The 23,382-nt window shown below is 39.5% G+C and overlaps 4 protein-coding genes across 5 annotated transcripts; all 4 read right to left on the bottom strand.

Moving 5' to 3' along the window:
• Positions 1-3,037: 3,037 nt before the first annotated feature.
• Positions 3,038-4,761, bottom strand: LOC135612042 (uncharacterized). The gene is made up of 2 exons (XM_065107766.1): positions 4,527-4,761; positions 3,038-4,426 (listed from the first exon to the last, which is right to left on the bottom strand). The coding sequence occupies exon 2, from the start codon at positions 3,847-3,849 to the stop codon at positions 3,202-3,204; it is 648 nt and encodes a 215-aa protein (XP_064963838.1). The 5' UTR covers positions 3,850-4,426; positions 4,527-4,761; the 3' UTR covers positions 3,038-3,201.
• LOC135613218 (LOB domain-containing protein 4-like) lies at positions 4,103-4,703 on the bottom strand. Its single transcript, XM_065110314.1, has 2 exons — positions 4,527-4,703; positions 4,103-4,426 (listed from the first exon to the last, which is right to left on the bottom strand). Exons 1-2 carry the CDS (start codon positions 4,701-4,703, stop codon positions 4,103-4,105), a joined length of 501 nt encoding a protein of 166 aa, XP_064966386.1.
• Positions 4,762-6,007: 1,246 nt separating the features above from the next.
• LOC135612040 (probable galacturonosyltransferase-like 5) lies at positions 6,008-10,711 on the bottom strand. Its single transcript, XM_065107765.1, has 6 exons — positions 10,316-10,711; positions 9,996-10,147; positions 9,434-9,544; positions 9,211-9,361; positions 6,632-6,906; positions 6,008-6,508 (listed from the first exon to the last, which is right to left on the bottom strand). Exons 1-6 carry the CDS (start codon positions 10,583-10,585, stop codon positions 6,262-6,264), a joined length of 1,206 nt encoding a protein of 401 aa, XP_064963837.1. The 5' UTR covers positions 10,586-10,711; the 3' UTR covers positions 6,008-6,261.
• Positions 10,712-14,030: 3,319 nt separating this feature from the next.
• Positions 14,031-15,382, bottom strand: LOC135611656 (transcription factor JUNGBRUNNEN 1-like). 2 transcript variants are annotated; one of them, XM_065107293.1, is made up of 3 exons: positions 15,145-15,382; positions 14,752-15,056; positions 14,031-14,667 (listed from the first exon to the last, which is right to left on the bottom strand). In XM_065107293.1, exons 1-3 carry the CDS (start codon positions 15,344-15,346, stop codon positions 14,242-14,244), a joined length of 933 nt encoding a protein of 310 aa, XP_064963365.1. In that variant the 5' UTR covers positions 15,347-15,382; the 3' UTR covers positions 14,031-14,241. The 2 variants fall into 2 exon arrangements, with proteins under 2 accessions (XP_064963365.1, XP_064963366.1); XM_065107294.1 differs by having other exon boundaries at positions 14,752-15,050.
• Positions 15,383-23,382: the final 8,000 nt, after the last annotated feature.

The following is a 23,382-nucleotide window of genomic DNA, read 5'->3' as shown; positions in this document are numbered from 1 at the left end:
ATCCGATTTCCAAGAAAAGGGCTCTAGCTCGGTGATGTGTTTCTTGAAAGAAAAAGAAAGGATTTTTTCAGGATTTTGGTATGGAAAAGAAGTTATCTGATCACCAAAATTGTCTTTAATAATTTGCATTCTTTGCTCGTCTTTCTCGTGGTGTGTGGGTTTACTTTGGGGGATCCATTTTATGTTCGATTCTATCTGTTTGCTAACAAAATGTTGCTTCAGTTATGACATCAGAAGACGCGAAAGATCTTTCAGAGAGCTTCCACCACCTTCCCATATGGTTAATTCTGTTTATTGATATACTACAACGATGACGACAAAGCCGTAAGTCCTAATATTTTATTCATTGATATGTCAACTTTAAATCACACTTTTCTTTCTAAAAATTTCTTGATTTTTACTGTAAGGAAAAAGGAAACGAATTATTTGCTTCGCTGCTCTGGTTTATTAGCAGGCATTAACAGCACTGCTATATAGTGCCATCTGCTATATAGTGCATTAACAACACAGCGTTGGTTAAAAGTTGAATTGCTTTATTTCTAATGAAATTTGCTATTACCTTTCACCCCACGCTCACCCTTCTGCAGTCCCTTCTCTCTCATCTTCTGATAAGGTACACCAAAGATTTAGATGGTAATGGATTTTTTGGACTAAAATTTTTCAGTCTTAATCTAAGCTTCTATGTGATGGCAAAGAAGGTATTGAATTTGATCATCAATTTTAACTACTCCATGACATCTATATTCTAAAATGATTCAAACTGCAACTCCTGACAATAAAACCGTTCTACCTCTGGCCGATTAATGAAACTTTTCTAATCTATTGTTACTCTGTCCAGTTGTAATATGGACATCTTACATATACATGCCTTAGCATATAGAACTTAAGTTAATTGGTAGTTTGTTATAACAATTAACAAACATGAAAACACATTGATCTCCACATTGGTGCTCTTTGTTGTCTGGCTCGAAGCTGGACCTTAAAATTGATCCGCGCTCCTGTTCACATTGTAGCTTGCTCCCTATTGCTTTCCTTTTGGGACTAGTGATTTGGGATATAAGCGGTGCTGTTATTTCTGAGAAACATCGATTTTTTATTTTTGAGGCAGTGAGATATTAGATTAATTTTAGTCTTACTTGTTTCTAAAAATCAGTTAACCTCCTGCCAAACTCGGCAAATCCATGTTGGACAATGTCCCCTAAGCGATTGTTATGAGAAACTCTCTTTGTAGAGCTTAAAAACAGTTGTAGGTAAAAATTTGTCCTACAATAAGTTTCAATGTAACCATCATGTTGATGCTAGAAATGGATGTTGTTGTCAAAGGTTATGTGAACTTATTTTCTAATGGTGGGCGATTTTGCAATACTAGAAAAATCAGATTAACATATAATTAAATTAAATTGTTTCTATAATATGAGTTTGAATCTTCATAATTTGAATTTTATGAATGTAGGTTCATAATGTTGCACTACATCGTATCTTCATAATTTAAAATAAAACTTCAGGAATTTTTTTCATGATCTGTCACCTCATCTTAGTTTAAATGTAGTCCTTGTTTATTTTTTCCATTTCTCCTAGTTGGTGCATTCAAGTTCTCACAGACTTCACCTTGTCATGGATGAATATGACAATATCATCTGAATTTGATCTCTAAAGTCTGAAGGATCTTACTTTTCTTTTTCTTCCTTTTTGTATATGTGTATTTCTGAATGGGAGTGGGAGACATCAGCTAGATATCCTTCTTAGTTCTCACTAGGTGTGATAGTAGAGAGAATGAACTTAACATCCCCATCTGTGACATATGTCCATTGAATCTAGTTTGGAAGATGCAAGAATGGTTGCTTCCCATTATGGATTTGAAAGGGAGGTATGCACAATTATTTTTATATTATTGCAAAACTGTGCAAACATGTTGTTACATGTTATTGTTCTTTAATGACCATGTTCAATGATGCAGAAGGATAAAACATTTGTGACGATATACACTGCAAATCTTCACTGTATGATGCAAGTAAGCTTGTAATGTTTTACATTATTTCTCTTGTTTACATATTTTTTAATGAAGTTGAAGGAAAAGTAACAATTTTGCATGCATCTAAAAGTAACATTAGTTTTCAAGTTTTCATATTTTGCATCTAAAATGCCCTAGAACTTACACACGTAAAATCATACCATAATTCAATTAAGGATTTTACATTGTACAAAGATCTATTAGTCGATCCCAAATAGTTCAAGTAGCTAAGGTGATTCACACTTAGTCTGATGAGATAAGTGTATGAAGAATGTACGAAGATGCATGTAACATTGTGGAAGAATGTACGAAGGTGCTTTGCTTCGTCTCCTGCTCCAAATGCTGCTTGACTTGGTGGGTAGAGATTACTGCTTGAGGGACTAGGAAGATATGGATATATGTTTGAGTTGGCTTGTGACTAGATCTCAGAGTCAAAGATGTCATGGATCGGAGATCTATTATGTATACGGAGGATTTTGGACTGTGGCTTGTTCCAGAAATCATGTTGCTTGATATGTAGGTTGAACTGTCTGTCATTGGGAGATTACAAGAGTTCATGAACTCGTTACAAACAAATTTCTCTCCTGATTCTAAGGTAAATTTTTGACTATCTAGTTCCTTCAAGTTTATATGCATTACATCATCCATCACCCTTTATGGAGATGACTAAAATTTAGTGGCATCAAAGGAGGAGATTGCAGAACCAAAAATGCCTTGCAGTTATGGTGACTGCATATAGTGTTCTGCGCTTAGTGCTGCATATAGTGTTTGGTGACGGTGGCCATCACAGTGCATCCACAGACGAATCCCTTGGGGGCTACTGTTCCCATTGGAACACCGTTCTTGGTTGCAGGTCCTCACATGTCAACCATGAAGTGTACATCTTTGGGAGTGCTGATTCCAATTAGAGCACTGTTCTTGGTGCAGGTCCTCACATGTCATCGATGGAGTGCTGCACTACTGTTCTTGTGGCCAAAACCATCATCAAGTTGCATTTAACAAAAGACAAAACTGTTCTTGAAGATGTTTGGAGAGGAAGAATAAAAAGGTCTTCTTTTCAAAGACTTAATATTTGCACAACAATCTTATTGGGCACAAAACAAGAACAAGAACGAGAACCGCAGAACAAGCATCATTCTGCTGCATCAACCAAAATAATTCTCCTATCAAGAACAGAAGCCCTGATTCCATCATGATCGAGGTTCTTGATCACAGAGCACGAACCTCGTGAGGCCCAAGGCGCCGCAGGACAGCGCGAGGAGCACCGTGGTGGCGAGATCCCTGGCCGACCACTTGCGCACCTTGGCGGCGCCGCCCTTGGCCTCGACGCGCAGGCTCTTGGCCCGCCGCAGCGCGTCCACCTCCTTGAGCAGGTCGAACTCCGCGCCCTTCCGCTTCAGCTCCTCCACGCACTTGGCCAGCAGCAGCCCGTCCTCCCTCTCGCGCTCCAGCAGCCGCTCCAGCACGCTCTCCGTGTCGGCCTTGTACCTGACGGCCCACACGATGGCCAAGGAGCAGACGAGGGAGCAGAGGCAGGGGATCCAGGAGCGGCGGCAAGCGGCGGAGGGGGGCCGCGCGGAGGCGGACGCGTGGTACAGGAGGAGGAGGACGAGGGAGTGGAGGACGAAGAACAGGCAGTAGAGGGCGGCGATCTGGCGGCGTACGGCGTCGACGCGGGACTCACGGAGGGCGACGCGCCGGGCGACGATCTCCTCCTCCTTCATCCACTGCTTGAGCAGGAGCTTGTGGGTGGCGCTCTCGGCGATCTGGTGGAGCGGGTGGCGAGGCTTGTGGCAAGGGTCCGCCGATGGGCCCCTGCTGCTTCCGCCGCTGGTCATCGTCTCCTCCTTCTTCGGCCTCCAAAGGGGAAAGTGAAGTGGTAAAAGAAGAAGGGATCGAGTTCGACTTATAACGGTACTATTTGAACTGATTGCAACGGTCGAATTGGGGGAAATCTGGTCTCGGGCTACACGAAATAGCGCACGACACGGCACGCGCTCCAACGGTCGAATTATCTCAGTCGCCGTCTACTACTACGCCCACCGAAAGCCGTGTCCGCCTTTAAGCATCGCTTCTCCATCTCTTGCTCTGCTACCTTTCGTATGAGAAGGAAAGCATCGGTGTTTGTCCTGCATCACCATGTCCGGGGGTATAGATGGGCGAGGGGCACATGGATGAGGAGCCTGTGGTGGTGCTCCCTGTGCCCGTGGGGCTCCGGCCGAGATCGAGGTGGGCGAGCATGCGCAAGCGGACCATCTGGGCTCGAGCCATGGCGAGTTGCGCCTCGAGAGCCTGGACTTGGCAATGGAGGGAGGAGATGACGCCCACGCACCCGTACACTGGATCTCGAACCCGGGCGTTGGCCTCGTACACCAGGCTGCTCACGGCATCTCCTCGGTGCTGCACTGCAATCTCCTGTGCTCGCACGACAAGAAGCTCCACATGGTGAGTTCCGAAGCCCAGACTCGTTGGAATTTAGGGGTGGTGTGCGTGAGAGAGACAGAGAGAAGGGGACCTGCAAGAGCTTGCTGACATTGCTAGCTCCGAACACCCTGTGCACATTGGCGAACTTCTGCGGCTCGTCGGCCGGGAAGTGCGGGGCAAAGACGCAATCCCATGCGCAGCGCCGCCTCAAGAGCTTGCACGCCGCGCAGGGCGAAGCTGTGCCGTGCTGTCTCCCTGCCTCTTTCATCTTTCCGCAGATTCCAACCTCAACTGACCTTTAGCTCCCATGTTGGAATCCTTCCTTGCCTTAAACATAACCTTGTAGAAGAAGACAAGAGAGCAAAGGTGGGTGAGGGAGAGGGAGAGGGATGAGATGGTGTTGGTATGTGAAGACAAGATGTGGCCTATGGTTTACACAGTCAACGTGCACATGGTGAAGAGATGGTAACGCTGTTGGACCTACCTTCCTCCATGTCGCTTTGTCGTCTCTCACCTTCTTTCTTGGGGTCCCGAGCTCGCAGATTGGTACCTCTCTGCAAACAAATTGTGGGCGCAAACCCTCCTCTGCTTGTGCTACAAAAGCTCACAAGCCTCCAGTCGTCCTCGCGAAAAAGAAAAGCTCTTGCACTCACATGCATAACAAATATCTTCAATCTTCAGAGAGAGAGATAGAAAGAGATTGGTAGCAAAGAGATACAGTTCAGTTCGATGTTTTGATCCTCGACTTTGTTGTCCGCTATTCATATGCAACAAAATGAACCAATCAAGCCATGTGGGATTTCTTTTGCTCCACCCAAAGCCTATCTATCAACCAACACTTCCACACACATCAGTCTTATCGTCTTCATCTTCTCTTGTCTTCTGATTCTTCAATGGTAGTCTCACGCATAATCAGTCAATCCACATCCTGCCTTCTCATCCCCAACTGTTTACTCTCTTCCTCAGTTCTTTATAATCACTGATGACCGGTATGTTGGTGTTCTCTATCTATCAAGCGTCATTGTGCCTAATCCTGCTACTCCATCTCAACATATCAGTCTTCCTTTGATTCCACCTGAGCTATTTCGATTTTGGAGAATCTCCTTTACAAAAGTAGCTTGATTGGTTGGAAATCAATCACGCATCAAGGCAATATGGTCTTAGTTGGCATGAGAGGCCTGACTGAGATCATGAGATCCTTATCAACATGGGGCCATCTTCACAGGCAAGTGACAAGAAAGAAAGTTGGGTAGGGAGTTCAATCACAACCTGTTTGCCACTCAAATGGTAGAGCCAAATGAACAAAAAAACAAAGAAAGTCTTCTGTGCAAATTATATATGCATGAAATGTGGAGGAAGATACAGTTAATACCACACAAATGTCGGGAAAAATTAAAATCCTCTGCCAGAGCAAAGCTTACTCAAAACACTATTATTGAGTAGCTATCAATCAAGTTCCAATGTAGTTAGCTGGCCACACAATATCAACCAAGCTCAACTTGTGGAGAATTGGTGCATAACTATCAATCATTTGTATCTCTTCTCAAACACGATGAAAAAGATGAATGAAAATTTTGACAGGAACACTGCAAGCTTTTTTTTGTGTAAACATTGTCATCATAACTTCTCAGAATTTTGTAGTGTTTGTTAAATGATTTGAAAGTTCCTTGTCAATGGCCAGTATAGTAAGTTACATCTCATAGAAAATAGTCGGGCTACTTGTGTTTCCTTTGTTCTTTGCGTACATGCCATCAATCTTTTATGGCATGAAAAATAGACATACCTAGAAATACTTGTCAGATATTGATTTCCGGTTGGACAAAGCTTTAGTTCGTATGGCTCAAGACGGCATCAAATTTTGGAGTAAGATATGTCTTCCAAAGACTGCCATGATCGAAATTTTGCTGCTGATCCTCGTCATTGGAGCAGACCCTCTTTGGACCATCAAAAGGAAGAACGTTGGTTTCATTCTCTCTGACAAGAGGTGTTGATCGATGGTGCTTCCAGAAGGCAGGAAGTTTGAGATACCTTCCGTAGAAGGCCAATGCAATCGCTGGATTAACCTGATTTGGCCTGCAAAGATAGCCATGCAGTTGAGTGAAAAAGGTACCACAGCTAAGTGAAGGAAATCATGCAGAAATATTTGTAATAATGTTTCATGCAGGTACGCAGAAAGTATAGGAAGAAATGGGAAACCTTTGTGTTCCAAGATTCAGAATTTTGTTCCACCATGCAATGACATCTACTAGATTATTATCGAGCTTTCTCGCATCAAATAAAAGCACATTGAAGTCAGGTAAGCAAGCATCTTTGTCATAAGGTTTATCAGACACCCAAGTCTTTGCTTCTGTTCTTTGGATTGCATTTAAAACTTCAAAATTTACATAGTCGCCCAATCTTCTGTTGCAGTCTTCAGCAGCTGCAATAGCATAAGACCCCAAGTCAACATCAAAGAGCTCCTCAACATTTCCCTGTAGAAAAAAAGGGCAGCAATTGCTTAGAGAGAAAAAAATAAAAAAAGAAAACAGTCCAATGTCATTCTGATACTCCAATTTTATCGCCACAAAATAGTAGATTACTTAATATATCTACAAAAATGTTTTCTGTCTGTACCAACTGCAATATCCTATGAAATCTTCTGATTCTAAAACATTATGTGAGAAAACACAGGTACTACCTTTTGCATCCGATCTCATGTTTATGCAATTTAGTATGAACTCCATAATAATGATTACCTCGATGAATTGGAGGTAAGTTACACTTTGTGGAATTCATTTAGAGTAAATGGATCATTTTCTGAATAAAGCCTTAGTTGGCCCTATAGTGTAAAATACAGGTCGGAGATCAAATGTTCATTAAAGCTGTTCACAAGGCAATCAAACATCACCATGGACCATATCCTATGTCTGATAGCCAAAATCTCATGAGCCGGATAAGGTTTTGTGGTAAAGCTATGTTTGATGTCTTGGTAGTTTTACCAACATTTATGAGAAATTTTCGTGGGGACTATAAGAGATTACATAAAATAATTCTAAGTCAACTGTTCTAAAAAATTTGTCTGTGTTCTGAAGTATCAAAACAGTTCCACTACTACAACAGACTCCAATAGCCATCAGCAGTTGAGAAGCTCCCTTTCCATTTACTTGCCCCTTCATTTTTCTTCTGCCTTCTGCTTTGTCAACACAGATCCCAAACTGTGACTTGTATCAGTTTGATAAATGGTCATATGTAAAGTGACAAACCCACAGAGGAAAATGTTATATAACCTGCTAAGTAAGAACTACATGATTTTCTGCCACATCAATCATGAGTCAGTGACCATGGAACACTAACAGAAATCTGGAAAATCACATCCAGAACATCAGTCACAAAGGCACAGACAATGAACTTCCTATATGTTCCTCAAAGAATTAAAGCAACAACTTGACATAAATGTAATTGTTCTTTCCAATTAATAACATATGGATTACTAACAAATTACAGAATTTCAATGTGATAAGGCATCAAATATTTACGTGAACAATTGGTGAAGTGGGAGTAATAACATGTTTTGGCCCTAATACTAAGTGGATATGATAAATATAAGGGAAATCAGAATTACACGCAAGCAGCACTTGGCACCAAATTTAACATGGTGCAGTTTTGTGGCTATATATACTGATATGTGATTGATCAGAACAGAAGAGATCATCAAATATCAGGTTGACGCATAGTGTGTTTCCTCAGCCCAAAAGACTGAAGATATGCCTCTCAGTTGGCTAAGCTCCTCGAAGGTATTGGAGGAAACAAATTATTGAGCCAACTAGCATAGAGCCATATGTATAATCCCTTACGACCGGAGTAACTATCAGTATTATCCATCTTATATCTGGATGAGAGTGGTTGTCTCAGTATTATCCATCTTACATAGGCATAGGTTTATTGGTTGTACCACATAAATTTTGTGCATTGTTGGGTGATTGTCTTTTTTTTGTTCCCTTCTTTCTTCTCTGTTCTCTATGATGTCCCTATTTAGGTCCTTAACAAGAAATCCTTTTTTCTTTTTGGCAGGAGATGGAGAATGTTGATGCCTACAGTGTTCTTTAGGGAGCATAAAATTTGTCCAAATCAAATCCTAAGAGGTTCAGACCTAAAATCTTGTTTTAGTTGAAGAATGTAACCAACCATTGAGCCACATCCTGGATGGCCTGTGACTAGGAGCAACAATGGAGCAGATATGGACCAGTTAATGGGAAAACTACATTTAAATCCTCTTTTGATGACCATAAACGAAACTGATATGGATATTAAATGGATGACAAATTTTGAAACAGTACTGTCAAGATGAAATGGATACAAATTTAGATATATTATAGATCCAAATCTGAATCAGATTAAAGGCATATACACTGATGTGTATATTACATGAACTGAGTATGTTACTGTCGAATTATTAAATTCAATAAGAGAACTTCAAAGCAAACATAGAACAAAAAGGGAGAACCAGAAACAAAATAAAAGTTACCATAAGCAAAAAGATTAATCAAATTACATCTTTCATTGTATTAACACTTCTGAAATATTCAGACATTCAGATATGGATAGATATTTGCCCATATCTTTATTTGTATCTGATGGTGTTCAGATGGCAATAGTTGAATACAAACACTAATATGTTACGACATATATTTATGGAACTATATGAATTTTAGTTGACCAACTTTCACCCTTATTTGTGACTAAGAAATCTATGACACTTCTCATAAAAATCAGAAGATAAGCCATGAAAGAGGTACCTTTACAATGGTATTTGGCGAAACATATAGAAACTTGTTCATCCGGGAATTGATACTTGGGATGGCAAAAGGTACAATTTCATGAAGTACAGACTCGATGAATTCCCCCTCTGATGTAGGAGATATTAGTTTCTCCTTTACTTCCTTTAGCCTACACAAAATTAAGCATGAGCAACATATCAAGACATTTGCAAAATTATGCTGTTGAATATTTGACACTTACCCAATGATTTCGAGGTTGGAACGAGGCAAGAAAACTTTCAGCTTATAATATGATAGCTTCTCATCCTCGGTTTCGGATACAAAGAAATGGAAAAAGATATTCTCTGGATGTCTGGAACAAAACCAGTGAATAAAAGATATATTTTCAGAAGGTTTTGCAAAGTGAAATTGAAATATTATGAAGATGATGAAAGCAATGCCGATCAGTTCTACGTAGTTAGCCAATGATTATGAACCTATACATACAGATGTGAATGAGCAATCCAAGGAGCCCAAACAAAAAAGCAAAGGAATATCTTATGAGCAATCACAGTATCAAATGAGCTTCTTATTCGATCAAAAAAATACACCAGAAACAAATTTCCTGAATTTTCTCAATGACGATTACAGAACTGATCTCCTGCTTTATCCGAATATGCATCACATTAGACATAATTGTTTAGATCAATCAACTTGATTAATTAGTCAATATAATTAACTCTAACGCAACTAGGATCAAGCGTGGCTATCAAAAAATCAAATGGAAAATTGAGGAGTAAAAAAACCAAAGCTGGAAGAAGAACCTTGAGCTAGAAAGAGTCGAGTTTGCAAGTACAGCAAGGACTCGAAGGTCCAGGCAATCCATCCAAGAAAATATATGTAACTTTCCAACATCTGCCTCTCGCTTGGTGACCGCACTATGTTCTTCTTTCTCAGGAGTCCTCGAGTTAGCAGACTGTCCAAAATAATGACTTCATCTTAGTTCAAAGATCGTAATTTTCATGAATTCTACTCCCTTCACAATGCCAACCAACATTCAAAACACTATCGTGAAGGATTTACCATAAGAAATCGACAAGACGGGGGGTGAAAGGGAAAAAAAAAAGGGAGGGGGGGAGCTCACGATCGGTTGCGAGCGATTGGGGTCCAGAGGAATCCAGTTGCGGTGAGGGTCGGTGGGGTCGCGGAAATGGGTGGCGGGGAGGAACTGCAGACAGCCGAGGAGGACGATGAGGCCGAAGGCGAGGGACTGCAGCGCCGGGCGGGGTCGCGGCGGGGGGTCGATGTCCGCGCGGAGCGGCTCGGCGGGTGGCGGGCGGGGCGTCGACGAGCTCGGTTGCCGCCGCCAGAGGCCGGATCCGGAGCTGGCGCTGGGGTCGTAGGAGCCGGCCATGGTCCTCGTCGCGCCTCTCTGGCCGCCTGACGCCTCCGGTTTGGCGTCGCAAGTGGAAGAGCGGGGCAAGGGGAATTTGTTTTGGGGTCAACGTTACCGGGGAAGTCGAAAAAGAGTCCTCTTTTTGTTTCCTCCTCGTCAACGCAGACACGGCCGGCATCCTTCGGCTCACGTGTATAAAGGAACCCCTCGCACAGGGTTTAAGTTTTCGTCCCACTGCCTACTCGCAAGATCAGTGGGTCCCAAAAGCTCAATATATCGTGGCCACGAGATAGTCGTGCATAACGTAAACCCTACCCAAAAGAATGTATAGTTTCCAGCCCATGCGCTACACACTTTACGATTCGGGAAACGACGAAGATGATCACATCAGCCGGAGCCGAAACCAATGAAGCGTGAAATCCTACTCTAATTAGGTCAATCGGAAATCGATGAAACGACGAAGATGATGATCGCATGCGCCACTACACACATCATGCCGGCATAATAAAAGACATGAACTAATTAGCTCAATCCTACTCTCGTGAATCGAGTCAGTGCGTTAGATTTGATAAAAGTTAGAGAAATCTTATTTTCTATCATGCTCCCGCAAGAGTGTGCTCCTATCAAGGATATCAATCTTGGATCGATATAAAGCAAAACGTTTATGAGCGAGAGGTTTCATGAGTGAGTCAACTAATTGATCAGCCATATGTATAAGAGAAACTCGTAGTTGACGGTGAATAATTTATCTCACACAAAGTAGAAGTCGATAGCAATATATTTTATACGAGAGTGGAACATCGGATTAGCACAATAGCTCTATCTTTATCACAATATATTGTAGGAGTAAAATTAATGTTGAATTCCTTGAGCAGATTTGTGACCCAATTAAGCTTTTTATAATAAATCTTGAATGTACTTTCTTTGTGAGAGAAATATATCGAAAGATGTAAATGTAGCTTCCATGTCTAAAAAGTAGTTCAAGACTCCTAGATCTTTAAGCGAGAATCGATCTACCAACTGTTTGATGAACGCTTAGATTTCCACGGGATTATTGCCTGTGATAATGATGTCATCCACATATACTAGAATATATATTGTGTCATTATGGTGTTGTCGTAAAATTAACAAGGTATCTGATTTGAAGTTGAAAAAGCCAACTAAAGTCAGAAAAGAGCCAAGTTCTATGTACCAAGCTCTTGGAGGTTGTTGCATAAAAACATATTCAGTTAAAGTCCCTTGTAAAAGGGTATTATTAACATCCAACTATTGTAATTGCTAGCCCTTAGTGGTGGCCAAACTTAGGATAAGTCGGATTATAGTGGACTTAACAACGGGACTAAATGTCTTAGTAAAATCAACTTTAGGTCTTTCATGAAACTCTTTGACGACGAGGCATGCCTTATATCGAGTAACAGAGTCATCTGGGTTCCGCTTAATTTGAAAGACTCACTTACACTTGATGATGTTTTGTGTATGATGAGAGGGTAATAGATCCCATGTTGAGTTATGGAGGGAGGCATTATAATCATCACATATGGCGGTACGCCAATGTAGAGATTTTTGGGCTTGAGTGAAGATGGTGAGTTCAACGGTGGTGGATGAAGAATCCATGATAGCATGTAGGTTAAGGACTTGACGTGATTTGAAAATACCATATTTAGAGCGTGTGGTCATAGAATGATTGGAGACTACAAGATCGTGAGGTTGTGTTGTTGGAATAAGCGGTTGAGAGTTATTGACACAGGCTGAGTCAAGTGGAGGTACGTCAATGCCACTTGACCGAGAAGGAGGTAAAGATAATGGTTGTGTTTCTAAACTTATTATCTCATCATGTTGAAAAGAAAGGAGTAGAGTCGGAATGGAGGAAATGGGCAATTGTTGAACTGGAAGAGTAGTATAGTGTGGATCATGAGGGGAGGAATTGGACGATGTCATGGGAGGCTCGTCGGGTTGGATCGGAGGTATATTCCAGTAAAGAATGGTCTACATAGTAGAATAGGTATGGTTTTGGAAAGGAAAGATAGACTCAACAAAAATAACGTGACGTGATATAAAGATTTTGTGAGTGTGGAGATTATAGCAGCGGAAAGCATTAACTTCAAGAGAGTAACATATAAAAACGCAATGATTATATCATGATGTTAACTTATGAGATGCATAGAGACGTAATTATGAGTTTACGAAGGTTTGAAGGTTTGTAAAATAGTGTGTCAAAGGGAGACTGATATTATATGACTGGCGTATGCATTCTATTAATAAGGTAGACGACAGTTTGAAAGGCTACTATTCAAAAGTTTGAAGGCATGGAAGCTTGATGTATAAGTGTGAGCCCAGTTTCTACTATATGTAGATGTTTGCGTTCGGCGGAGCCAACTAACTGAGGAGTATACGGGGGGAGACTTGAGGTGTTGGATACCAACTAACTGAGGAGTATACAGGGGGAGACTTGAGGTGTTGGACACCACAAGCTGAGAGATAGGATATCAGGGCTTGATATTCATCGCTACCATCAGAGTAAACCATTTTGATTATAGACTAAAAGTGGTTTTCAACTAACTTTCGAAAGGTGGGAAAGATGATGGAAACATCAGATTTATGGTGAAGAGGATATAACCATGTGTATTTAGTGAAGCGATCTACAAAAATGACATAAAATCTGAATTTATCAAAAGGCATGATTGGAGTAGGGCCCCAAACATCGGTATAAATAATTTCAATTGGTTTAGAGGAAGAAATGGAAGATGAGTCAAAGAGCTATCGATGACTTTTATTACTAAGACATGCATCATAATGCGTTATAGAACTATATGATTTAAAAATAGGAAGAGAGTAATGAGAAAGTAATTTCTGCTGAATAAGGAATGAGGGATGACCAAGACGACGAGCCGCAACAAAAGAATGAACAGTGGACTGGGTTATTTGTGGAGTTTACGGCCATTCACCAAGGATGCCACCATGCTCAAGTCCTTGACAAGAAAGGAATCAAGAAAGAATTCAATTGAAGTATTATTATATTTGTAAAACTGAGAAATAGAAATGAGGTTGAGGGGCGCATAAAACATAATTGAGTATAAATTAGAAATGAGGTTGAGGGCGCATAAAACATCATTGAGTATAAATCTGGTAGTATCAAATCTGAAGTATTGTGGAACCTATAAAAGAGAATAGAAGACAGGAATTACTAAAAAAGCTATTATCGCATTGACATATCCTCTCCTATTTATACAAGTTAGTAAAGAGAATTTCCCAAAAGATTTCCTTTTATAGTTAGGAAAATCTTATCCGTTATATATATCACATCTATTCCATTCCATTCATATCCAACTCTCAATCCGCAAGCATAAGATCTATTCCATTCCATTCGATTCGATATCCAACTCTCAATCCGCAAGCATAAGATCTATTCCATTCCATTCGATTCGATATCCAACTCTCAATCCGCAAGCATAAGATCAGGTAATCAGTAACTTCTCTTCATTTATCTCTTTCATTCAAGTGTTAGATAGATAAATGCGTATTCGACGTTTACAACATACATCAAACAGGTGACCTCTTAATTGTACGTTACCCGACACACGTCGAAGGAACTGGTAATTAGCATTAAGCAGTACTATTGCATGCATGCCACTGACAAGCTTACTGCAATTAAAACTCGTCTTCCGTGTTCTTCTTCAAGTGTATCCACAGTCATAGGGGAGGAGGGTTTGATCTCTCATGAACTCCACAATCCTTCCGAGCTCGTCCCAGTCACCATCCGATCTGAAGCACTCGTCCATGGTTGGACTTTGACCCGCGTTGGTGTACAGCAAGGGAGGTTGGTGAATCGGGTTCCACTGGCCGCCGTACACCTGGTTGTTCTCCTGATAGTAGTGAGTGGCCAGCTCCATCTCTCCCTGCTCGCCGTTGGAGTGGCCCGAGGAGGCGCAGCACCGGTAGTCGTTGCCGTTGTCGCACTCGAAGCTGCTGGTTACGCAGCTGGAGTCAGCTGGGATTTGCTTGCGGGTTGACGATGTCGATGATGCTGCTCTCCAACTGTTCGTTTGCTTTCGGTAAGAGACAGGACTCCTCTTGAAGATTCTGCAGATGGTCCAAATCTCCTGCAAAGCAAAGCAAAGCAAAGCATTCAGGTCTAGCATCCGAGTTGCCTGTTCAGCTGAAGCTACAGGAAGAAGAGAACTCACAGCTTCATGCATGCTAGGAGTGGTGGTGATCTTGCCGCTACCACCGGCGGGAAGGCGGAACTCATGCATCATCCAGTCGGTCTTGGTTCCTTTTCCGGCGCTTCCTCGGTAGTAAACCAGCGACTTCTTAAGGCCGATGCAGGCGGCGGCGTGGCCAGCTGCGGGGTGTATCGGCCTGTCGATGCCGGTCGCCTTCCAAAAACCAGACCCGGTCACCCTATTCGGCCTGATGCTGTTCCTGTACTTCCTCCCCCGGAGGCAAAAGAAGTACCACTCCTTCTCTCCGGCGGTGATGGCTTCTGCAACTCCACCATCAAAGAAGAAGAACGCCAGTAAGATCTCTCTGTGAGAGACTCAAGAACACACACACAGAGATCACGCAACTCAACTTACTTGGTAAATCCCATGGGTCGTACTTGTATATATCGACCTCCTTAATGATTTCGACGCTGAGCGGCTTCTTCTCCACCTTGCGTAGGAGGTAAAACCCGACGAGCTCTTCGTCGGTGGGATGGAACCGGAATCCGGGGAGCACCACATCCTCTTCTTCTTCTTCCCCTACTGCCACTGCCTCCTGCTCTCCCTTCTTCTCCATAACTTGTGGGTCAAGTGATCAACTTGGAACGCTGGCCCTCCTCATATATGTTTCTCCGCGATGACTCATTCCAACCGCGCATGCATACGAACGACAACGCAGCCGCTGCAGTGTTGTGAGAGAGGCTGGGAATCGTCACTGTCGCCAGTTAAATCGGTTGACGTATGCATGTTAGAAATATCGTGACGAGTGTGCGGAATAGTCATGTTCAGACGAGCACGATCTTTGACTTGGGATCAGCGCATGTCAGCCGTCTGATACCACATGGAATCAGTGATGTTTAGCATTGAGTCTCGCACTATAATAAACCATTTTGTCTATGCAGAATAATATATTACAATGGAGATATTAATTAAATAGAGAATTATAAGTTTTCCGGGAGTAGATATTTGATTCATGGCACTTTACCAATATTATTTATAAAAAAAAATACTTGATAATTAATGATCGATCAGGATCTAATTTATAATATTTTAACTTAAATATTTAAGTATTAAATATTTATAATATTTAAGTATATGCATTCATAATAAGCAAATATTATATACATACTTAAGGTCGAGCCGATAAATTTAATACTTAAAATATCTAATAAATATATAAAAATTAATATCAAATTATTGTAATATCTAATATTCTTGTCACGACCCTTGATGAGTCAAGCAAGAGATAATGCGGTATACTCATCAGGTTCTTATAAGTTAATCATACAAATTCTTCACTTTCGATGTGGGACTAATGGGATATTATAATTCTAAAATTATATATATATATATATATATATATATATATATATTATAAGCACGCGAAAGGATTTTTGTGATATTATAAATTTATTTTCTTGTGTTCCACAAAATTTTCTCCCCACGTGGCTTGGAAAGGTCGTAGGAGAGAGAAATTACTGGTGCCTAAGCTGATCGAGTTCTACTCTTTCCCATTGGACAAACTAAAGTAGATTCACTGTATGAATTGCAGGATCACAATTATTTTTTTATGAGCTCTGAGATCGATCTCAAAGACGCAAAAACCAGCTTTTTTTTCTATCCATCGTCTTCGTGTCATTTTCTTATGCTGTCAGGACTTGGTCAATTATGATAACTCAAAATGGTGGCATCAAAGGTTGCCAATCACATCAATTATCACATTGGTGTGGAGGAGCACTCATTGAGATTGACTGCTTGTATATGTTTTGTATTCATGCAGCACTTGATGTATGTTAATCACTCATCGACATCGATCGCAGCTATATGTTATGTGATCATGGAGCACATGATGTATATTAATCACTCACATCAAGTATCATATTGCTTTTGACAAGTGGTATGGAGAGCTCATTCTGACTGACTGCATCTACCCATGTATTTTTGTAGTCATGAGCTGATGTCAAGAGAGTTGGAGGCATACGACCAATGGAACACAAAAATCAGCCATAATATAATATCTTATCACAGATGAGAGGGATGAAGCTTTGTGCCAGTCAAATCACAGCCATATCTTCAGAGTTGTGGTCGTAATTTCCATATCATAACATCATTCTACTTTTCCAACCAAGAAGTACAATTCTAAAAGCTTGCTGCAAGACCTGAAAAGTCTGAGGTATGACAAGGACACCCTTACAAACTAATGACAAAAATGAGGTGTCAGTGTGTGCTGCAGAAAATAATTCTCTTCGTATTTCTATATGATGTCTGAACATGTCTCATCTTGTTCAGACTCGGAAGAATTGCTGAGAAATCAAGATATTTTCTTCATGACAATTAGTGGGTTTTTCTTTTATTGAATATCCACATGTTGCCTCCACAAACACATAAACCTATAAGCATATTGAAATGAGGAGATAGAAATCAACTCGAAGTTAACTTTCACATCAAACGTGAGTCAATATGGTACATGTAGATTAATTTTCACATAGCTCCAAGCAGATTTGTATTCTCTTTGCCTATGCGGGGCTGCTGCTAATATGCTAAACTTCACATCTGTTTTTGATCTATGATTGTTTTGTATACTGCTTCAGTAATGGATGACAACACTGTTGTTTATGTTTCTAAGAAACAAGAGAAGATTTCTTGGAATTCACATCAGAGGAAAACGAAGTACTAACAGTTATCAGCAGAAGTCAGACAAAGCCTTTTCCTCTACTATTTCAGAAGATCAAATTCCTAAAGTACTTCAAGTCTAATGAAAATTAGCCATCTTATATATATATATATATATATATATATATATATATATATATAGAGAGAGAGAGAGAGAGAGAGAGAGAGAGGTTACTGTGCAGAATCATACAAAGACAAGCAAGAAACTAATGTTCCATGAACGTAACATGGGTTTGATGATAGATTGGGTGTCAACAGTGTCGGCTGTTCCAAGAGCTGCGAAATCTTCTCGTCCTGAAATGGTGGATCTTAACATTTCCTATGGTTTGCAAGCTTCCTAGCAGTTTCCCAAAAGGAAATAAGTTGCAGCAGTCGACTTTCACCTACTAATACCGAAGCCGTTCGTAGTCATGGCCACATCTTATGGTGCGAGATAGAGACTGTTGTGCCTAGCAACTTTGACCGACGGCAGCTTCCATCTTTGTTATGGACTTTTAAGAACTAGTACATCTTTGTTGTGCTTGATCTGAAAGAACTATTGTTTGAACAGGCAGTCATTTCTTGAGCAAAGAAGCCAATGCATCTGTGCCATGATCTTATGACCCAGTTATCTCGAGCCTTTAAACCGAGATCGTCCAAGGGGGTCGATGGTACCCAAGTGATATGCATCGCCAAGAGTTAGTAATAGGCCTTAACCTCGTGCAATTAATCCACAAATGAAACGTACAAGGGACTAGCCTTTATTGGAAAGATTAGAATAGTCAAATGACAATGGGAGACAGGGAGAGTCAAAGAGAAATTGATGGAAGATTTGATACTTCAAAGGGCACAGCCTCCGGCAACAGTTGTTTCCTTCCCTGAAATCTGTGACCAGTTCAATGGTCTTCTTGTGGAAAGGCAGCCAGTACCATTAAAATAAATTCCTCATTAATATCACACGAAAATAGGGACCATCTTAGTCCAAGGAAAATAATAAAAAAAAGGAGTAAAACATAGACTGTTGAAATCCAAGGTTTAGCAGCTGAGAGGACCGTCGCAGCCCTCGGCCGACACCGCTGTCGATGACTTTAGGATGCACGGCCCATAGTTGTAGGAGAGTAACATCGTACTGTTTGTTAGATTATGACACTGTAACCAGATCTATCTTGTATTTAAATTTATTTGTTAGTATCATTCCGAAAAATATTATTCGGTTTTGATTTATGATGTTTGAACGATTTGGTTTTGATTTATGATGTTTGAACGATTTGTTGCTAGTGAGCGAGGTTCTTTGTGTTTGATTGATGGACCACTATCGACAGCTTACTATCTATCGATAGGAGTATTATGGAGGGTAATGGCCTCTGGTGGTTGTTAGCCTAATCTGTTGGAAAAAAAGGTACGAAAAGAAGAGGATAAAACCCACTATGGAAACAAATAACAAACACAAGATCAAGAATACTTTAGGAAAGATATTTAGGCTTGAAACGTGTATAAACACTTTCCTAAAAATGATATTTGCACCCTCTTCTCAATAAGATTGCTCTGGGTTTGATGCAAATAGTTTTAGTGGATATGACAAGCCTTTAGAAGATCTGTATTGAGCAAACAATAAAGAATCTTCAGAGAGGAATTGGAGAATGTCTAACTCAATCACTTGGAGAGTAAAGAAGAGCATGAAAGAGTTATGTGTGTAATTTACCCCCAAATAGCTATTTATAGATATTTTCTTAAAAGACACGATCTTTGAAAATTAACTATTTTCTCAAAAGACACAACCTTTGAAAATTATAACTATTTTCTCAAAAGACACAACCTTTGAAAAATAACTACCAAAAAATAAAAGAAAACATCTTTTCAAATAAATCTTTTGAAAAGAAATTCTTAATTTGAACAATTTATAACAATCCCCCACTTGTTCAAATTTAAAATTTTCTCCAAGTGATTAAATAGTATTTATGAATAAAGTAATATATCTTTCGATTTGAATATTACCTTAGTGTAAGCATCACAAAGTGAAGTCGAAATCCCAAATAACATAAAAGCTTTGAATTTGTTATTCCTCATGACAACACCAGTGATACCACACACATAAATACAATATTCTTGTATTCCTCATAAAATCTCGCTTAGCTCTAATATGACCTTGGGCTCATCCAAGTTCATGAACTTTTATGAGAGAAACTCCAACTCTCAATCGAAGCGGCACCACTTCTAAGTTCATATAGGTGAAGTTCTTATAGTATCTTTGTCACTCTTTGAGATATTTGTCCTAACTTGACTGAACTTCATTAAGAGTATAATTAACTCAACCCTCATTCGATGACAACCAGCACTTTAACATCTTTAGATGGGACTCATAAAATATTCAAAGTGCTGAACCACTCCACATATCAATGACTTGTTCTTACCCTTTGAACTCTTCATTACTCATTTCATAATGTTGAGTAGGGTTGCTATCATTGGTGGATCTTTTATTCAAGGAGTTTTAGCCCCATCCATTTTGATGTTGATCTTACAACTTCTCTTGTAAGAGGTTTGGTGAATGGATCAGCCAAATTCTCACTTGTTTTCACAAATGTGAGTGAAATAATCCCACTCTTGATTAATTTCCTCACATAATCATGTCTAAGACTTATATGTCTTGACTTTCCATTATATATTTCACTATATGCACGAGCTAAAGTGGCTTGATTATCACAAAGTATAGAAATTGAATTCACACTCTTAGAAGTCAATGGAATTTCTAATAAAAAGTCTCTCAACCATTCAGCCTCCTTTCCTGCATCTGCTAGAGCAACAAATTCCGATTCCATAGTTGAGTGAGTTATACACGTTTGTTTCTTGCTCTTCCAAGAAACAGCGCCACCTCCCAAGGTGAACACCCAACCAGTAGTGGATTTGTTATCTCCAAAACTCGATATCCAACTTGCGTCAGTATATCCTTCTAAAATAGCAGGAAATTTTGAGTATTGTAGGCTATAATCTTTGGTTCGTTTAAGGTACCCAAGAACTCTTTCAATAGCCTTCCAATGCTCTACATTTGGATTGCTAGTAATTCTACTCAATTTACTAACTGCAAATGCTATATCAGGTCTTGTGCACTGCGTTGCATACATAAGACTTCCTATAGCACTTGAATATTCTAATTGAGCCACTGTTCTTCCAACATTCTTGACTAATTTGATACTTGGGTCAAATGGGGTATTTGCTTCTTTGATTTTTAAGTGACTGAATTTCTCCAATACTTTCTCTATGTAATGAGTTTGACTCAAAACATATCCCCCACTATTTCTTTTTACCTTGATACCTAGTATAGTATCAACTTGCCCAAGATCTTTCATCTTAAATGTTGAAGATAGAAACCTCTTTGTTTCTACAATACCTTTTATGTTGTTGCTCACTATTAGCATATCATCAACATAAAGGCAAACTATCACCATCACAAGTTTTGAGATAAACACATTTATCTGCAATATTATGAACAAATCCATTAGAAAGAATTATTGCATCAAATTTCTCATGCCATTGTTTTGGAGCCTACTTTAAACCATACAATGATTTAATAAGTTTATACACTTTATGTTCATTTCCCGATAGAACAAAACCTTCGGGTTGTTCCATATAAACCTCATCATCGAGGTCTCCATTTAGAAATGCCGTTTTGACATCCATTTGATGAACATAAAGATCAAAAATTGATGCTAAAGCAAAAATAATTCTAATAGATGTGATCCTAGCCACTGGAGCATATGTGTCAAAATAATCTATTCCTTCCTTTTGTCGAAATCCTTTAGCAACTAACCTTGCTTTGAACGTTTGGAGAGTACCATTTATATGATACTTCCTACAAAATATCCATCTACAACTAATAGGTTTTGAGGCAAAAGGTAAATCGATAAGTTCCCAAGTATGATTTGACATAATAGAATCCATCTCATCATTAATAGCATCTTTCCAAAAAGCAGCATCACGAGAAGCCATAGCTTCTTTAAATGTTTTAGGATCATCTTCCACTTGTAAAACAAGAGGAATTGTTTTTAATACTCTCTCATTAGTTCCTTCTACAAGGTAAAAAGAAATACTTTGAGAATCAATCTCATCCGATTTTAATGTTTTTGCTTTTCGTACACGAGTACTTCTCCTTAATTCGTAAGATTGCTCTCCAACCTCTTGTGAACTTGATTGATGTCCAATCAAAGGAATTTTAGGTTGCTCACCAATCTTTTGAGATTTCTTCACTAGTGACTCTTCACTAGTTGGAGGATGAACATTATTACTAGAAGTCAATAAATGTTCAAAGAACTCCACATCTCAAGATTCTATTATGATATTAGACTCTAAATTAAGAAGTCTATATGCTTTGCTATTTGAGGCATAACCTATAAATGCACATTTGATTCCTTTAGGTCCCAATTTTGTCCTTTGAGGATCATTATTCTTATAATATGCAAGACACCCCCACACTTTAAAATAACCAATGTTAGGTTGTCTTCCTTTCCATAACTCATATGGAGAGATCTTATTCTTTTTAGAGGGAATTCTATTTAAGATATGACATGCAGCCAATAAAGCTTCTCCCCACAAATTATAAGATAATTTAGCATGCAACAACATAGCATTAATCATCTCTAGATAAGTTCTATTTTTTCTTTCTGCTAATCCATTTTGCTCAGGTGTTCTAGGTGCTGAACATTCATGAATTATGCCATGTTGTTCACAAAACAAGTTAAATTCATTAGGAAAGTATTCTCCTCCTCTATCACTTCTTAAAGCTTTAATTTTCTTCCCCAATTGATTTTCAACTTCTGCTTTATATGCCTTAAAAGCATTAAAAGCATCATTTTTATGTTTCAATAAGTACACATATGTGAATCTAGACATATCATCTATAAAAGTAATAAAATATCTATTACCTCCTCTCGTTAATATGCCATTTAATTCACATATATCAGAATGTATTAAATCTAACAAATTAGTATATCTTTCAACACTTTTGAAGGGTTTCTTCATCATCTTTGATTTAACACAAATTTCACATTTATTAAGATCATCAAAATGACAATTTATTAAGCCACACTTAACCATTCTTCTAATCATGCTAATTCCAATATGTGCTAATCTATCATATCATAATGAATAAGAATCAACAATATAAATAGAAGCAACATCTTTATTAACTTTAGAATCATTGTCAACAATAGATAATTTGACCATTCCCTCAGCGGAATAGCCTTTTCCAACAAAAGTTTCGTTACGGGATAGAATTAACTTTCCGGATTCAAATATAGATTTAATTCCAGGTTTGCTAAGGAGATTCCCACTCACTAAATTTCTACTCATATCCGGTACATGAAAAACATTAGTAAGAGTGACTTTCTTACCTGAAGTGAAAGTGAGTTCCACATTTCCCTTGCCAATCACCTTAGAACGAATTTTATTTCCCATTTGAATCTCTTGCCCTTCCGTGACTTCTTTGTAAGTCTTGAAGAGTCCCTTATCATAACAAACATGGACGGTAGCACAAGTATCGTACCACCAACCAGAAACCTTGCCAAATATGACATTCACTTCGCTCACCGTAGCGATTATATTATCATCTCCCTCAACGGAGTTAACTTTTGGTTTCTGGCCTTTTTTAAATCTGCAATCCCTAGCAAAATGACTAGGTTTTCCACAAACAAAACAACCTCCACTCTGTGGCTTCTTAAATTTTCTTTGATCCCTTTTGGGGCCAAAATGATTCTCCTTGTTTTGTTTGCTTTTGTTGGAATTCTTAGGCTGATTCACAACATTTGCTTTTATATTACAAAAAGAGTTCTCACTCTTATCTCTCATCCTCGATTCCTCCTCGATTCAAAGATGTTTTTGAATTTGCTCCAAAGTAATATCCTTGGAGTCATGCAAAATCTTCTTCCTATACCCTTTCCAAGATGAAGGCAACTTGGCTATTACAGCCCC

Source organism: Musa acuminata, chromosome BXJ2-5 (genome assembly GCF_036884655.1).
Source record: "Musa acuminata AAA Group cultivar baxijiao chromosome BXJ2-5, Cavendish_Baxijiao_AAA, whole genome shotgun sequence".
NCBI lineage: Eukaryota > Viridiplantae > Streptophyta > Magnoliopsida > Zingiberales > Musaceae > Musa > Musa acuminata.
The sequence above is the reverse complement of the archived record's forward strand: the minus strand, read 5'-3'. Positions and strand labels throughout refer to the sequence as shown.